The 16,272-nt window shown below is 50.2% G+C and overlaps 3 protein-coding genes across 4 annotated transcripts; 2 read left to right on the top strand and 1 right to left on the bottom strand.

Annotated features, from left to right (window-relative positions):
* Positions 1-299: 299 nt before the first annotated feature.
* On the bottom strand, positions 300-8,484 carry phka1a (phosphorylase kinase, alpha 1a (muscle)). 2 transcript variants are annotated; one of them, XM_077741569.1, is made up of 34 exons: positions 8,209-8,484; positions 7,384-7,542; positions 7,279-7,326; positions 7,042-7,210; positions 6,874-6,956; positions 6,726-6,806; positions 6,290-6,388; positions 6,071-6,217; positions 5,945-5,998; positions 5,755-5,877; positions 5,571-5,666; positions 5,398-5,505; positions 5,245-5,323; positions 5,030-5,164; positions 4,846-4,955; positions 4,641-4,785; positions 4,488-4,566; positions 4,260-4,420; positions 3,656-3,817; positions 3,494-3,588; positions 3,282-3,427; positions 3,032-3,176; positions 2,810-2,968; positions 2,616-2,745; positions 2,452-2,553; positions 2,276-2,391; positions 2,099-2,125; positions 1,838-1,873; positions 1,525-1,554; positions 1,362-1,406; positions 1,131-1,292; positions 1,005-1,058; positions 747-947; positions 300-684 (listed from the first exon to the last, which is right to left on the bottom strand). In XM_077741569.1, exons 1-34 carry the CDS (start codon positions 8,284-8,286, stop codon positions 511-513), a joined length of 3,738 nt encoding a protein of 1,245 aa, XP_077597695.1. In that variant the 5' UTR covers positions 8,287-8,484; the 3' UTR covers positions 300-510. The 2 variants fall into 2 exon arrangements, with proteins under 2 accessions (XP_077597695.1, XP_077597696.1); XM_077741570.1 differs by lacking the exons at positions 1,525-1,554; positions 2,099-2,125 and having other exon boundaries at positions 1,362-1,404; positions 1,794-1,873.
* Positions 8,485-8,597: 113 nt separating this feature from the next.
* On the top strand, positions 8,598-10,986 carry hdac8 (histone deacetylase 8). Its single transcript, XM_077741568.1, has 10 exons — positions 8,598-8,833; positions 8,896-8,948; positions 9,009-9,139; positions 9,392-9,533; positions 9,591-9,703; positions 9,769-9,846; positions 9,914-10,022; positions 10,086-10,258; positions 10,322-10,416; positions 10,482-10,986. Exons 1-10 carry the CDS (start codon positions 8,729-8,731, stop codon positions 10,662-10,664), a joined length of 1,182 nt encoding a protein of 393 aa, XP_077597694.1. The 5' UTR covers positions 8,598-8,728; the 3' UTR covers positions 10,665-10,986.
* A 259-nt stretch (positions 10,987-11,245) lies between these two features.
* On the top strand, positions 11,246-16,111 carry LOC144213590 (FH2 domain-containing protein 1-like). The gene is made up of 12 exons (XM_077742128.1): positions 11,246-11,354; positions 11,428-11,535; positions 12,930-13,169; positions 13,241-13,455; positions 13,515-13,617; positions 13,683-13,768; positions 13,833-13,933; positions 14,014-14,255; positions 14,330-14,400; positions 14,462-14,744; positions 14,816-14,911; positions 14,975-16,111. The coding sequence occupies exons 3-12, from the start codon at positions 12,990-12,992 to the stop codon at positions 16,001-16,003; spliced, it is 2,406 nt and encodes an 801-aa protein (XP_077598254.1). The 5' UTR covers positions 11,246-11,354; positions 11,428-11,535; positions 12,930-12,989; the 3' UTR covers positions 16,004-16,111.
* The last annotated feature ends 161 nt before the right edge of the window (positions 16,112-16,272 follow it).

Below are 16,272 nucleotides of genomic sequence, written 5' to 3'. Positions count from 1 at the left end.
GGATCAACCAAAAAATGTTTCTGCTTTTTTTTAGCAAAACAGGATAGGAATCGGGGTGGAATCTGGACCAAATGCCTTGCAATGGATTGGATCTGGATCACTAAAAACTCTTGACTGAGTACTTGTCTTATGGACAGACATGAATTAACAGTTTATTATAAATTGTATTAACTATTTGTGTCTGCCAAAATCCCAAGACACACCAGGATGCCGACTCTTCATCTTCCACAGGGGGCGCCGCGTCAAGTGCTTTTCCTTAAAGGTACGTTGAATGATTTGAGCAATTCATGACTAGTGAATATAATCTTGTTTTTTAATTCCAAAAACAACTTGAAAGACAGTATAGGCACTTATGTAAAGGTGGAAACTCAAATCTAAGGAAACTAGTTCAGTCTTCTAGCAGCAATATCAGTTCTGGCCATGGCTATTATCCTACAGTCCTAAAATACCACAAAATGGCGCCCATATATTAGTTAGTCATATTTTTGTGACATCTCCTTTAAAGGCGCTTCACTGGACGGCACATGAGCCGCCGGGTAAGAAGTCTTGCACATACACGGCCACTGCCTTGGTCAGGTAGGTCATACTGCCGAAGCGACCACTAGGGGCGCTGTCGTAAAGGAGTTTACACACACCGGTGGAGGGGTCTCTCTCCAGCAGGTGTTCGTCGGCGCCCAGGTCTCTCTGGAGGGAGGACGGGAACGGTAAGAGAACGGCAGAGTCCCTTTGGGGGGTTCTCGGGTCACCTGATCTTTGTGGAACATGTCATCGGCCAATCGGACGATCTTGTCGGCGTGGATGATGGAGCCGACGGTTGGGACGTCCACATCGGAGAGCATGGTGAGGACTAAGATGGCTTCCACCAGGAGTTGGCGGTACTCGGGTTGCGGGACACGATTCAGGACTGTCTCCACGTGTAGAGAGAACTTGATCTCGCCAGGGGTCATCTAGTGGGAGACCAGGAGTGGAAGCTAATGCTGGATCTAAGTGGGAGGACTTCTCACCTCTCTGGTGGTGGACGACGGGAGGACGTATCCCTCGATGGACAGGCCGTGACACTACAAAACCAGATGAGGAAAGGATGAGGTCCGTCTGTCTTTTTGGGGAACCGAGTGGTATGTAAAACTCACTTTCTGCAGAATCCTCCAAACCTTCTGGTAGAACCCCACAGGGACACGGTTGAGCGATCCGTCCAGGCGTCTCCTGCGAAGCCATTGGCCTTGTCTGGCGTCCTTGGCGAGTGATACACCCTCAGGGATGTCCAGGGAGTCCACAGAGGGAAGTCGGTACCTCTGAAGCACGGAAACAACCATGAGAGTAAGTGACCGCCTGTTGGGGTGCCACCGGAGCAAATTCTTTACCCCGGACTCCATGTTGCTGATGTCCAGCGAGTGAGATCGGAGGCTCTGGCGGAAAGGCAGAAAACCAGGTAAAAGGACGCATCCGGCATGGCGAGGAAAGCGGCGTGAAAGCGAACGAGGACAGTGACGGACTAAGAAGAGCGTTTGGTTTGTTTTTTTTCACCTTGCGAGGCAGCATGGCGCTTTGGTCCGGCTAGGGGAGGGAGGACCAAAAACATTTTAAGGACAGAAAACATTTTAAGGCTGACATGGGCGTAAAGACTTGGGACTTTTTAGAGCAATGGCTGCCGTCCACTTCTGTTGAAGAGCGAGGACTGGCAGCCAATCTACGACTGACCATTCCTTGCACTTCAAAAAGAGTGGACGTCTACTATAGGTAAGCTCAGTTTTTGTTCAGACACTTGGTTCTAAGTCAAAGGTACGTCCCAATACTTTTTTTGGCCTGGAAGCAAAATGGGTACATTGCACTTCACCACCTTAACTGCATCAGGCATAGACACTCTGCGATCCGCCTGTAAGAAAGACAACAAATGACAGGCTTGTGTCTCTTCTGTGTCCTCTTAGGGAAGCGTCCTTCCAGTACCAAGACGACACGGAGCAATTACGCCAATTACCCAATCCCGGTGGGTATTAAACCTCATTTATTGCCCGATTATTTCCCACTGCATGCTATCTGATGCTTCCCCCAAGTCAAAAACAAAAACAAAGGGTGAATTAGCACCTGGGTAAGACCTAACCTGGGTGAGGGACATCCTGTGCTCCAGCTGAAAATATAGAGGAATGCTGAAAAGATTCAGCATTGGATACCCAGACCCTGTAGTACCCAGACCCCAAGGTACCCAGACATCATAGTACTTCTATGCTACTAACTTGACTTCAATTGTTCTTTTCTCAAGTAGATTTTGACTCCTTACCGTCTTCATATCGCTCTTGAGCTTGCTGATTCCCACTCTCTCGCTCTTGGTGGCGCCCACGTTCCCCAGGTGATGGATGGAGATGGCCGGACTGAGCCCGCCGTCGGCTTCGCGAACTGCACCCAAGGTCATAGGTCACAACAGGTTCAAACCCGAGCAGGAATGAGCAGGCTCACCACTGCGCTCAACCCCGAACTCCTTCCCGCTTAGGATGTGGTGCAAAAGGTTCTTGAGCTCGGATGGACTCAGGCTCATCAGGCTCTCCGTGGCCTCCTCCCCTAGATGGACATGGACAAGTGTCCCCATTGGACGCCACGGGCGAGAAGGAGGCGAGGTTTACCGGAGCAATGGAGTGACTGTGCCAACTCGGTGGCCATGACTTGGATGATGAGCCCGATGCGAAGGCGGAACATCTCGCTGAAAAGGTTAGGCTGTGTCCGGATGCTCATGGCCAGGTACACCATCACCTCCTGTGGAGGGGAGGAGCCTAGGGTAAACGCCAGGGGGCGGCGAGAGCGAGACGGCCGGCTTCACCTGGGTGAGGATGGCCACGCTAATGTTGCCATCGCTAGCTTCGTCGATGACGGCCGCCAGTTGGTCAAGGGGGATGGGTGCTGTGATGGTCTTCTCTCGAGGCTCAGGGGGAAGGCCAACTGTCAGGTGCTTCTGGTGGGCCAGCAGGTCGGAGCAGGCCTGGCCAAAGACGGAGGTTATGGTCCGTCCAGAGAGATTCATCTGATATTTTTTTGTACTTACAGAGTCCAGTTCTTCCACTTTCTTCCTCAACATGCCGGAGATCATCCTAATCAGGCCCCAGTTCTTGAGTTCTCCAGCTTTCTCGTAGAGGTCCACCAGCAGAGAGCGTACCGTGGCTCCTTTGCCCGTGTCCCATTCCATGCCTCTGTGGATAAGAACCATAGGTTGGTATCGGTCCTTTGAGTAGAATGTGTAGTAGTGTAACATAGCATAGCATTGCACGATTGAGTAGAAGCAAAATGTAAGTCACTTGTCCTTGAAGAGGATGTAGAGGATGTCCGCCTGGTCTTGAAGACTTTTCGTTTCTTTCAGGAGTTGTACCAGAGCGCTGTAATCCACGGCGCCGCCGGCGTCCCTCGGCACGCCGCTCTCGGACGTCAATGTCACTTCCGGGATCTGAAATAATCTGAAATATTAGATGTCCTCCTCATCACGCTGAAAAGACAAGGAATCGACACTGACCTGAGGGTCTGGCGCTGTGGATGGATCCGGGAGATTGAGGTTCAAGGATGGCTGACGACAGCGAAACAGCTTATTGGGTAGGTACATGTTGACTTCTGGAAAAGTGGGTGAAGTGTGTTGGTCTTGGGTTTAGGGTTAGCTTGTCTAGTTAGCTACACTCACCTTGCACATTGAGACTTTGAGCTTTGTTCTTGAGAGAGACCATGTCCTTGGTTTTGGAAGCAACCGCCTTGAACTTCCCCAGACCACCCATCTGGGCTTTGGGCTTTTGGGGGGCCGAATGGGCCAAGAGGTGGTCCAAGTACTGGGCAAGATCGTCGGCCTCTAGTAGGGAAGAATGGGAAGGGGTTTAGATCCCGGAAGAAGTCCTACCCCTTGAAATGAGTGACACAAACAAGCACAGGTTTTGGAGGTAGGAATACAGAACATGCAGACACAGCCTGAAAGGTCCAGCATGCAAATCAATCAGGTTCCCAGGATCTGGGGGTCTTGGAGACCCTTAAAGAAGAAATTTGATTATCCCAAACTGGCTTTGGCAGTTCAGAGCCCAATTGAAAATACTGCAACTAGTTTGAGAACCTCTAGGCTAAGCCACGCCTCATTTTCTGCTGTTAAGAGGAAGTTCACCAAGCCGAGAGAGGGGACGGGAAAGAAGGGGGTCAGCATGGAACCCAGAGCCGGATTAGATGGGGAAGGAAGAAGCAGGAGTGATGGGGTCAAAGGGCACAGAGGCCACCCGTCCTCTATCCGTCCACTGTCTCCTTACCGTCATCACAGCTCAACTCATGCACGTATCCCTCGCCGTCGAGATGGTCAAACTGGTCGTGGGAGCGGCCGTGCGTGCCGCCTAAGGCCTTACCATCCAAGAAGCTGAGGTGAGCGAAACACGACGTGGTCAGGAATTCCGACAGCTTGCCCGTCTGGATCCTGGGGAGGGCGGAACGGGGACACACTTAGGACTGGAAATCAAGAAACCACAAAACCGGGATTTGACCTTGCTCCTCCGTAGTAGCCGTCTTGGAGTTTCTTAAGGGTAGCTAGCACGGCGGGGTCCAGGTTGGCGCGGTCTTCAGCTGTAAGACCGCAAGGAAGACCCTCAAAACTGAATGGCGGCTGTGAGGGAAGGCTTAGATGGCGGACCACTCACTCAGCATGCTTTGCGAGACGGGGAAGATGACGGTGGGTCTTCCCGTCATCCTCCACCTGGACGACAAGTAGGAAATTTCCGTCCTCAACATCTCCACGATCATTTTGTTGTCCAGAGCCAGGTAGAACTGCTGGTGGTCCAGGAACTAGGGGTACAGAACCGTTAGCATAGTGTTTTAGGGATCTCTCTTCACTAAAGACCCCACCTGAGGCGTGAAGGAGAAAATGGTGTTCCGGATGATGTAGAATTTGGAAGTTCCTAGGATTCCGATCATCCTGTAGGGCCGCCCTGTCAAGCCCAGCCTAGGGTTTCGACCTGGAGCCAAACAGAGTCAGGAAAACCCTCGTCAAAGGTAGCCTGTGTCTTAGCGCTGTCTTTTGCGGGCGTACCAAGGCGGGCGTAGATGTGGCTGAGCACCCTAGAGGGCTGTACATGGATGGGATGGATGTCCGCAACTGTCTCAACGTGGATGCCGTGCTTGAGCAGCAGCTCTTTGATTTCCTCCGTCTCAGCCAGGACGGAAACTGCGGGTTCAGCGCCAAAGTTAATAGTCCCATTGGCGCCTGTGGTCTTATTGGTGGACCTGACGATTAAAAAGGGTCACCTTGCACTACCACGTCAGGCTTGGGGATGGTAGAGAAGCGACGGTTCAGAGGGTCAATCTCTCCCGGGGCAAGAAATCCCTAAATTGGGTCATGGATGCATTTTATTGTCCCACTAAGTCTTAGTTTGAAAACCAAGTGAAATTCCCACTGACCTCAGATAAGAGCTTTCCAAGAACATAGAGAGATTGTCCCCACTTCAGAGGACACTTGCCCATGGGGATCCTCTCCACTGTATGAGGATTCATGTACTCTTCCTCCACCTGTGTGCCAAGAAATTAAGAACTTACAAAAATCAAGACATCAGGTACAGTTTGCAGACCCAAACCTTATCCGGTGGGACGCTGTAGAGCTCAGGCAAGAGTCGGATTCCGTCCTTTTGCTTGATTAAGATGGCCTCCAAAGCTTCTTGGTACTCTTGTACCTTGTAGAGACCGCAGATCATTTGAGTATGCATACCTGGACCTTGTGTAGACATAATGTCAAAGAATCCCAAGTCCTGGGAGGGGTACCTGCTCAGGGCTGTTGGTGAAGATTCCATCCAGGATGAGGTATGTCCAGAAAAGAGGCCACTCGCATTCGATGTTCTCAAACAACTTGAGCTCGGCCGACTCGTAATACAGACGGCTGGGATCCTGAGCTCAGGGATTATTCAGAGGTCAACTACATCCACCAGATGATTTGGTTTTTGACATGTTTTACCTCTTTGGGGGTTTTGTGTCCATCTCTCAGGAACCTGCAACAGCCATAGCGACCCTGGATGGTGGGGAGTTGGATGTTATCGCCTGGAAGAGCACTTCTTGGAGGAAGATGGCCGATGGGAGCTACCTGCAGCTTGGAGATGATCTCCTCCTTGGTCAAGTTGACGATGCTCATGTCCTCCACGGCAAAAGCGGGGTAAGAGATGATGGCTAACACGCCGGCGTCCACTTCCTTGGAGATGGAGGCTCTGGGTAGCATGGATGTGAGGATGGACTACCAAAGGAGAAGAAGGAATGGATAGCAACAAGAAGAGACTTGAAAAATACAGGAGCAAAGGGACAGTACCTGGCAGTGCTGGATGTCGTCTGCTAAGGCATGGACAACTGATCCAGGTCCGCCTTTAGCTCCAAACAGGTTCAGTTCGTCCAGGGCCTCCAGAGCAGCCTGAATTTGAGCAGAACTCAAAGTTGGATCTCAAGAAAGTACAACTCAAACATGGTATTTTCTGTTTGCAACTTAAGTTAAGTTTAAATCCTGCTAAAATAACTTTCAACCCGTCTTAATTTAGCTTTATGTCCTTGTGTGTTATTTCAGAATGGGAACTCCTTCTGGGAAGACTCGGAGAACTCCGATCCTCCCGGAGGGCCACCCGGGTGGGCAACGGGACGGAATGGAGTCCAATCGCAAAGTTTGACACGGTAAGAAATGTCAGCAAGGCGTTGGAAAGGTCACGGGAGTGACAGGACACCGCTAGCGGGTTGGCGTTCCCCTCCCGGTCTACCTTGGCCGTCCCGATGGAGCTGGCGTTGATTTCTGTAATCCCCTGGTTGGTCTTGTCCCCCCGTTCCCACATCCCGTAATCCTGGAAAAGATGGGAAGACGTTCTAAATGTCCTAGCATAGCAAAGACATTGACCTGGAGACACTCACGGCCACTTTGTAAGCCGCCTCGATGTAGAACATGAGATTTTGGACCACGTCCACTTCATCTTGAGTGTAGACGATATGCAGACCTGCCAGCCGGAGACACAAAGGACCTCCAGTCAAGACCCACAACGTCCCACACCCTCCCGCAGACCGGTGGCCACGCCCTCTTACCCGACGCCGTCATCTGTGCCAGGAAGAGCAGGAAGAGGGAGGTGGCGTCCACCTGCAGGTGACCCCACTGGTCGTCCCCTACCACGGGGGCGCAGGTCTTGGTATCATACTTGGCGTGGAGCGAGTCTGAAGTACTTCGGCTGTACTTGAACTTCTCCACTTTGTGTAGCTGTGAAAGACATGAAGCCCAGAATAAGCTCCTCCTCCACGGGACCACAGCCTGACGGTGTACAGTACCTGCCTGGTGATGCACTGTAGGACGCCTCTCATGAGTTTCACCACGCTCTGGACAACAAGAATAGAGGTCAGGTGGTCCTACTTTTGATTGAAATGGTGCCTAACCTGTTCCAGTTCGTAAGCCTTGGCCTTGTCTTCGTCCCTGTCGGCGTTCTTCCTGTAGGCCAAGCTGAGCGCCCACACCGACACGATGGCGTAGACGTTGTCTCGCACCCAGGCGTCCGGCTGTTCGCCACTTCCGGGGAGAAGTCCCGTGACGGGGTCCTATACACACAAAAACAGGCATTTCATTGGACTTGAGGACAAACTTAAGGTGAGCTTGGACTCTCATTGGAAGACACACACCAGCCAAGGTGATAACAGCTGGTGAGGAATATTATTGGAGACTATATTTAAATGTGTCTACAGTTCGTTGGAGGAGTTAGAAGACAATTTTGTCCCATTTTTTTATGATGTCTTTGCCAGATGAACCCATCGACGGTCATAAAGGAACAGTAACTTCCTTATAACTTGCTAGCAGATATCATCGGACACGCCCATTTTATTCTGTCTTAATTTATTGGTGAGTTATCATTTATTTCATCACTTTATTCGTCCTTTTCGGACAAAGCTAATCCCGTTTCACTGCCATTGACAGCTCTAGACGTCCAATCAAATTTGCCAGACAAGTCCATCTGGACTCTTGCCACTCATGCCAAACGTCCTAGTTTAATTGGATTTGACATCCGGCACCGTCAGTTGCATCCGATGATTTAAATTCACAATTAAAAGTATTTTTAAACTATTCACCTCCACTTGTAACTCCCAAAAGATGTCACAACAACGCTTAAGTTCCCCTTTCAGGTGACAAAACCAAAAGAGACACCCGATTGTATTTGTTTTGTCCTTTGACGTCTATTACTACGATACTACACCGATCTAAAGACTCACTTGGTGCTGCAGGATCGTTTGCTGCACGATCCGGGCATAGTTGTCCAGTTTAACGCCCGAGTTACTCCTGCTCCTCATGTTGACGAGCTCGGTGACAAAACCTGCTCAAACTCTGGAGCTAAGTCAGCCTGACAAGACTCATGTGTCCAGAAAATGAGAAAGGGCAAAACAGGCAACTTGGACGTCCCAACCAACAGCTGCAAGTCGGGGAGACCTGCCAAGTTAGCCAATGAAAGCCGGTAAAAGCGGATGTCTATATCTTGTTGCTATTTACAGAGTGAAACTTTCAAAATAAAATTGAAAGCACTGTTGCAAAATGGCCACTCGGTGATAACATTCTCCCTCTTTGGTGTTTAGTGTGGATCAAACATCTAGTTTGAATGGAACTTCCTTGGGAATATTTACAGTGAAACACCAGAAGCACGTTGGACTTCCTACTCTCTATTTTTGTTTTGTTTGGCTTCCATTTGACAGTTTGCATTCTTTTATTATCCTCCATTTTGTCCTCTCAAAACACAACATGAGTTGTGATGACAATGGAGATGATTTTAAACGAAAAGTGGCTTATATGTTTAGCCAGGAATATGTTGAAATGTGTGATTCTTTAAGCAAAGTGCCACAAAGGGTGAGTTGAATGGGAACTCATTTTGTGTGGGTTTATTTGGGTAATAACATTGTTTTTTGCAGGCAAGCATGGTGCACTCACTTATAGAAGCGTATGGACTCCTTCCACATATGAGGTTTGTTTCCTAAAGGGTTTAAATTGTGTCAAATGTCAAGTGTTGTTGTTCTTTTTACAGAATTGTGAAGCCTGAAGTGGCAACCATGGAGGAGATGGCACGATTCCATTATGACTTCTACCTGGAGCACCTTCATAAAATCAGCCAGGATGGAGACAACGATGACCCGCGTTCCACAGATTTTGGTTTGGGTGAGTGAGACATAGTTATACTTTAATACAATTTAAAACAATATTTCTCATAAGCATTAAGTGCCAGTCATTCCATGGTAGTCAATGGCTATTACATATGAAATTCTCCTTGGCCTGTATGGGTTTTCTCTGGGTACTCTGATGTCTATATGGTTTTTGTAAGGGTGTTAAAACTTTTCCTAGTACTACTCTAACTTATAACCTGAAAAATATAACTTAAAATGGCCGTTTAATTGAATTTTCTGTTTCCAGGGTATGACTGCCCGGTAGTGGAGGGCATTTACGACTACGCAGCAGCAGTGGGCGGAGCCACCATCACGGCCGCCAAGTGTTTGGTAGAGCAGACTTGCCATGTGGCTATTAACTGGTCGGGCGGCTGGCACCATGCTAAAAAGTAAGAACCCATCCCACTGCTCTTTTGCTTGCCGCTGAGCCGCCATTTTTTTTCCAGAGACCAAGCTTCGGGGTTCTGCTACGTCAACGACGCCGTTTTGGGAATTCTCAAACTGTGCGAGAAATTTGAGAGGGTGCTTTACGTGGACGTGGATTTGCATCATGGGGACGGTAAGCTAACGCTAAGTAAAAACGGATTATATTTTATTATAAGATTATTTATATGATATATATAGGCGTGGAAGAAGCCTTCAACTTCACATCCAAAGTCATGACGGTGTCCCTGCATAAGTTCTCACCCGGATTTTTCCCGGGTGAGCCCACGTTCGTCTTATTTATCACAAATGGACCAGAAAATATTTTTAAAAAAACTTTTCGTAGGTACGGGTGACGTGACGAACGTGGGTCTATGCCGTGGACGCTGGCACACGGTTAACGTCCCCCTAGAGGACGGCATCCGAGACGACCGGTACTACCAAGTCTTCAGCAGGTGAGTCTTCAAAATGGAGTATCATCGCGACTATTAGATCCTACTTAAGTCCCGCCTTCTCAGCATCTTGCAGGACGTCCACGGGCACTTCAACCCGGACGCGGTGGTGATGCAACTAGGCGCCGACACCCTGGCGGGCGACCCTATGTGTTCCTTCAACATGACACCCTTAGGAGTAGCCAAGTGTCTCCAGTTCGTCTTGCAGTGGCGCCTGCCCACTTTGCTTCTGGGAGGAGGTAGCGACCAATCTTTGTCCTGTATAAAAATGACTGTCTTAAACAGTTGTCTCCGCCCACAAGGGGGTTACAACTTGGCCAATACGGCGCGATGCTGGACTCACCTGACGGCAACAGTGTTGGGAAAGAGCCTGGCCTCGGAAATCCCGGATCACGAGGTAGGGCTACGCCCCCTGGTGGTGTGGAGGTCTGCAGGGGATTTGACAGCGAGTATGGTTTGCAGTTTTTTACAGAGTACGGCCCTGACTATTCCCTGGAGATTAGCCCGAGCTGTCGACCTGACCGCAATGAGGCCAAACACTTGGACCGAGTGGTCGCCGTTGTTAAGGGTACGCCTACTATTCCGAATGTTTGTCTTTTACTGGATCGTCTTGGCCAATTGTCCTTTTCCCCGCAGGTAACCTGAAGCACGTGGGTTAGACGTCAACGACCACGCCATTGGCGAGTTTTTTGTTACGGTCCCAGGTTTCGCCCTCACTGGTCATGTCTGTAAGAGTTCTCCAGGTCCAAATTTGTGTCTCCGTCTTCCTATAAACTTGACTTTTGGACAAATTGCGCCAGGAGCGCCCACAAACGGCTTACCAGGCCGTCAAAGTGGTGTCCGGGGCGCTTTGGGGGGCGTGTTTCCAAGCTCGATGCCCATGTGAAGTATTCGTTAGAGTTTGCAAAATGTTGAAAGTGCCAACAATTCCCCTGCCTTTGTTATAAAACAAAACAAAAACACTATACTCGACTTGGCTCTTGTTATTACTGGCTCTTTACTGCCCTCTGGCGGACATAGCTGTAATTACAGTTTTTCTATACGTATTTATTTCTTCACGGCATTGAATTGAATACCTTTATTGTCATGACACAAGTACTAATGAGTCATTTTGAAAAAAAGTTAGGCATGGTGGAACAGTTCTGGTGAAAGGGGCGTGGCCACAGAGAGAGTGTCTTATCTCCCGCCCCCTGCAGACGCAGAGTTGTTCTGCAAACAAGCGTCAAGTGCGTGCGCACATGCGCAGTGAGCAGCCCGTCTACCTCCAGCCTGGAAGACAGCTCATATCGGCCGTTACCTGCCCAAGAAGGAGCTCCTTTTCTGGGGTGAGCCGAGGTGAGTGTAAGCACCCCCAAACCGTTCGCTTACATTGACAAAATGACTTTGTTTTGACGTTGGCGGCATGTAGCATCCATCCCATCATTTGGGAAGTCAGCCCTTTGCACCTGACGTTGATCTGCGTGCTGTTTGAACCCTGAGGTTGTCTTTCTTGTCCCACGTGACCAATGGACATAAGGTAAGCAGTTTTTCCCAAAGTATTTTGCAGTTTTATAGTCTATAGTCATGGCTGCCATTGGCAGTTAATCTAAATTTGATGTATTGACAAGTTAGGATGATTTTTAAATCTAATTAAATGTAGTTCATAGAACAACATTACTGAGTTGAATGCATTACCAACCCCTAACACTGGAGGGCGTCATGTCACATACCCTAAATTCATCCACTGCCATTGACAGCTAAAGACGTCCAGTCTCATTTATGTAGCATTTCAGTGGCTAACTTTAAAGCTATTTTACCCCATTTTACCTGAACGCAACTTGCTGTGAGAGTTTCTGAAGTGGGAGTCTATTCCTCTAGTATTGAAAAAAACAATTGCAAAAGCTTGACAACCGCTCGTTTGTCTCGGACCCCCCTTTTGATGGGGCGCCCCCATGACATGCCATGTAATAGTACAATAACGTAACTCGTTAGGGCCCCCCTCATGTCCTCGTTTTCAGAAGTATACAACTAACCTTTTAGCAAAGTCAGAGCTCGTTTAACGGGAATCTTTCGCTCGCCCGGAACACGGCGTCCACTCGTCGGTAACTTGAGTAAGTCAGACCATCCCGCAAAATCTCGTCTTGCAAATATTGACAGTGTAAATTCATCTGATCTGCTATGGATGACTCACCTTTTGACAATATGGAATTTTCAATGGTGAATGAGAGGAAGATTGGGATTGGACGCCACGGCCTTGTTAGCACCTTGAAGTGTTACAGATGAGATTTTTCACACACAGTAGAATTTCCTTTGGGTATTCATTACCGCTAACACAAGTGAGGAATAGGGGGTGATAACACGGATATAAAAAGTAAAGGGTGTCAAATTTTTCTATTCAGATGGCGTCCAATCGTCTACTGTGAATTGTAATAAGTTGATTGTCAACAGACGTCCAATCCAATTGAAGTAGTAGGGTAGTAGAATGTTTATTTTGAACTTGGTGTTCACAAGAACAACAACAACAAGCCAAATTCTGGCTTGAAAATGATAGCATTATTCCCATTTGTACATTTTAGCATTTTTAAGCTAGCATAAAAAACTTTGTGTGTATTTGGGTTCCTCTGAAGTCATTTGCAAGTTCATGTAAAAGAAGCCTTTAGTTCGTCTCTAACCGGATTGGCCGGTTTTTCCAGGTGACGCATGCAAAGAGGTTTTTTTTCTCTTTCATGCACCGCTACACGCTAGCGGTGTAAACACAGTCGAGGGAAAATGGCCGCCCTGAGTGTACTTATGTCATGTTACCAGTTATTTACTAATCTGACCAATTTTTCAGCCATTATTTTCCTAAGTACTCCAACTTGGGAATGAAAACCTTCAAGTGAAACTGTTGAGGTGAGAGTTTATTCAATTATGCTTTTTAACCCACTACAGCAAGACGATTGGTCGCCATCGGTTGGCCATGAGGCCGTCGATTGGCTGTATCGACCCTCAATGACCTGGGTCCAACCGGCCGCGGAGTTGCACGCCATGGCCGCTGAGGAGAGAGGATTACCGCCTCCGGCACCCCCGCCGCCTCCCCCTCTGCCGCCTTCCCCGTCTTTAACTGCAGGAACACCGAACAGCATTGGACGCACCAGGAGTTTTTTCTGGAGGACCATCCCAGAGGAGCAGGTAGGACCCCCAACCCTCCCGCCGATGACGAAGACGGCGTTTGTCCATGACCTTTGCCCTTGTCCCGGTAGGTGCGGGGACGTAACAACCTGTGGACGCAAGGACGGGAGCAACAGCGCTACCGGATCGATGCCGACTCGGTGGAAGAGCTTTTCGGTCAGATCCGGGGCGTGGCTACCTTAGGAGGGAGGAGCCGTGGATCGGCGCGGGACGCCAAAGACCAGGTCTCCATCTTGGACGCCAAGCGAGCCATGAACATGAGTATCTTCCTCAAACAGTTCAAAAGGTAAGACGCCATTTTGGGTCAACTCTGGACATCACACTAGTAAATGTCCTCTGGTTCAGGTCCAACCAAGCCATCGTGGACGACATCAGTGGTGGACATAGCCGGCTTTATGGGGCGGAGCCTCTGCGAGAGCTGACCAAGTTACTCCCCGAGGCGGATGAGGTACGAGATTCTCTTATTGAGGGCGCCCCCTTGTGGGCTGTCAGTGATTTACATTTTGGAGAAAGGTGAAGAAGATAAAAGCATACAGGGGCGACCTATCCAAGCTCTCATCGGCTGACTCCTTCGTAGTGCTGCTAGTTCAACTCCCCAGGTCAGCCATCTTTGAATTTTGATGATATTCTACCCATAATATTCACAAAAATGTCAACATTTAGCTATGCCACGCGTGTGGAGTGCATGCTGTACAAGGAGGAGATTCCGGGTTCGTGCGAGGCCCTGGGCAACCACATTGGAGTCCTCCGCGCCGCCGCCAAAGGTTGCCTCCGTCACCCCCATCGCCGCCGCTCTGGGTCGAGAATGTTTTACTAAGGTTGAGTACTCATGGATGTCCCACAGAAGTCCTAAGCTGCCGGGAACTGCACGCCGTCCTCCACTTGGTGCTGCAAGCCGGGAATATCCTGGATGCCGTGAGAGACCACCTTACTCGTCGCCTGGGTGCCCCCCTATCCGGGGCGTTAATGTCTACCCATGCGTTTCAGGGTGGTCAAGCAGCGGGCTTTAAACTGTCTTCGCTTTTGTCTCTGGCTGACACCAAAGCCAACAAACCCGGGATGAACTTGCTGCATTTCGTGGCTCTGGTCAGGCCACACCTACTTTGTTGGCGACCCCGGAGTCGTTGCAGGATGATGGATGGTTCAATTCTTCTCCTTAGGAAGCACAAAAGAGGGACCAGGAGTTGTTGGACTTCCCATCAAAGCTGGATCATGTCCAGGCGGCGTCCAGGTAGTCAAAACATGTCTTCTACCATTTTGGCGTTCTTCTGAGCGCGGTTTACCTTTTGCAGGATTTCCTTGGAGACCCTGGACTCGGAATTGCAGCTGCTGACGTCCCGCACACGGGCGCTGGAGGACAAAATCCAAACACAGCCAGAACTCCTCCAGCAGATGGACGCCTTCCTCGGGGACGCCGCGGGCTGGCTGCTCTCATTACGGGCAAACCGGCGCCTGCTGAGCCAGGAGGCCGGCCATCTCAAGGACTTCTTCTGCGAGGACGGCGCCACCTTCCGTCCGGATGAGTGCTTTGCCGTGCTGCACGCCTTCTGTTGCAAGTTCAGCCGTGCCGTCAAGGTAGAGTGGCGCCCACACCCCATGGCGGGCTGGATATTTACCACATGGTTTTGGTTTTTTTGTCATTGTAGGAGAACCGAGAAGAAGAAGCCAAGGAACGAGCCCGACGCCGCCGTCTCCAAGCCCTGGAGGAGCAGAAGAGACACTCGTGGGCCGGTGGCGAGGAGGTAAGAACTCCACTCCATGTGTAACCATACCAGCCAATCAGTGACCTCCATGCCTTGTTGCAGGTCACTGGCGCCTTAGGCTCGTACTACAGGAGCGAGACGAACTTGTCTCTTGCCGGGTCACCCCGGGACGACCCTGCCGCGCTCCTGGAGCTCCTCCTATCCGGCGGTCGGCGCTCTTTTCGGGGACGTCCCCGACTCTCGCCCACCCAGCGCCCGTCCTCGCTGTCCACGGCCGACTTTGAGCGTCCCGCTCCCGTTACGCTTCCCCGCGAATCCCCTGTGGTTGACGCTGGCGATGACTTATCGGCGCTCCTGGAGAAATGCTCACTCGTCCCCGAGGGGGACGCAGACCATGCCCACACGTCGCCACCTTCAGTTACGACGGCATGGTGCGTTACCGTCTTGTGCGAAGCGGAAGACACAGTGACAAAAGACACTCCGTCCTTCACCCCTCCACCCCGGTCGGAGCCAGTGAGCTGCCAACCGCCCCCTTCCGTCCCCATCCCGGATCCGCCTCCTTCCGTTTCCATCTCGCCAGATCCGACCCCTTCCGTCTCCATCCAGGCTCCGCCCCCAAAACCAGAAGCAACCCGATCCAAAAGGGTGCGCACCCTCAACTCCTCTGAAAAGCAAAGCATGAGGAGGGTGGTCCCGATCTCCAGGACCGCCAAAGACAAACGAGGAGAGAAACCTTCCGCCCCCCTCCGGGTTCGAGACCCCAAGGACCGCCTGGCTCCTCGAAACCCACCCGGCGAGAAGATGTGTCGCTCCTCCCTGAGAACGAACGGCAACACCATTGTGGCCAGCACCAATGCCACGCCCCCTGCTGCCCCCCGCTTTGCAAGAGGCACTGCTTCTTCCTCTTTTAGACAAACGCACTCTGGCACCCCACGTGCCACCATCCCTAAATGTCCTTCTGAAGCGTCCTTGAAAGGAGAGCGCCTTCGTGTCTCTTCGTCCTCGCCCAAGAGCGCCAGGACGTGGGTCAACGGCGGAGTCGCCGGCCCGTCCACTCCCGCTAGACCCTCCTCGGAAAAATCCGGCCAATCGCCATGCCCGGCTAAAATAGGCAGACCCACCTGGAGATAATCTATCAAATGCTAACGTTAGCATGAGTGGACTCCGTCTCGGAGCTTGCCCCTGTCCCAAATTGAAGAAAGGACATTGTGTTGTTAGGAATAAAGTTTCAGATTTGGAAAAAGACTACTATAGTATTAGTAGTTGTGTCTATATCGTATTAGTAGTTGTATCTATATAGTATTAGTAGTTGTATTTATATACTATTAGCAGTTGTATTTATATAATGTTAGTAGTTGTATTTATATGGTATTAGTATAGTAGTATTTGATTGGTATTAG

This window comes from Stigmatopora nigra, chromosome 20 (genome assembly GCF_051989575.1).
Source record: "Stigmatopora nigra isolate UIUO_SnigA chromosome 20, RoL_Snig_1.1, whole genome shotgun sequence".
Taxonomy (NCBI): domain Eukaryota; kingdom Metazoa; phylum Chordata; class Actinopteri; order Syngnathiformes; family Syngnathidae; genus Stigmatopora; species Stigmatopora nigra.
The sequence above is the reverse complement of the archived record's forward strand: the minus strand, read 5'-3'. Positions and strand labels throughout refer to the sequence as shown.

Excerpts from the sequence above, each read along its gene's own strand:
- phka1a (XM_077741569.1), bottom strand. The coding sequence starts at position 8,286 with ATGAGGAGCAGGAGTAACTCGGGCGTTAAACTGGACAACTATGCCCGG. Across the intron at positions 2,554-2,615 it reads ACAGTCACTCCATTGCTCCG|GGGAGGAGGCCACGGAGAGC; the intron begins GTAAACCTCGCC and ends ATGTCCATCTAG. Across the intron at positions 1,293-1,361 it reads TCAGCAACATGGAGTCCGGG|AGGTACCGACTTCCCTCTGT; the intron begins GTAAAGAATTTG and ends TCCGTGCTTCAG.
- hdac8 (XM_077741568.1), top strand. The coding sequence starts at position 8,729 with ATGAGTTGTGATGACAATGGAGATGATTTTAAACGAAAAGTGGCTTAT. Across the intron at positions 8,949-9,008 it reads GGACTCCTTCCACATATGAG|AATTGTGAAGCCTGAAGTGG; the intron begins GTTTGTTTCCTA and ends TTCTTTTTACAG. Across the intron at positions 10,417-10,481 it reads CGGAAATCCCGGATCACGAG|TTTTTTACAGAGTACGGCCC; the intron begins GTAGGGCTACGC and ends TATGGTTTGCAG.
- LOC144213590 (XM_077742128.1), top strand. The coding sequence starts at position 12,990 with ATGACCTGGGTCCAACCGGCCGCGGAGTTGCACGCCATGGCCGCTGAG. Across the intron at positions 14,401-14,461 it reads CATGTCCAGGCGGCGTCCAG|GATTTCCTTGGAGACCCTGG; the intron begins GTAGTCAAAACA and ends TACCTTTTGCAG. Across the intron at positions 14,745-14,815 it reads AGTTCAGCCGTGCCGTCAAG|GAGAACCGAGAAGAAGAAGC; the intron begins GTAGAGTGGCGC and ends TTGTCATTGTAG.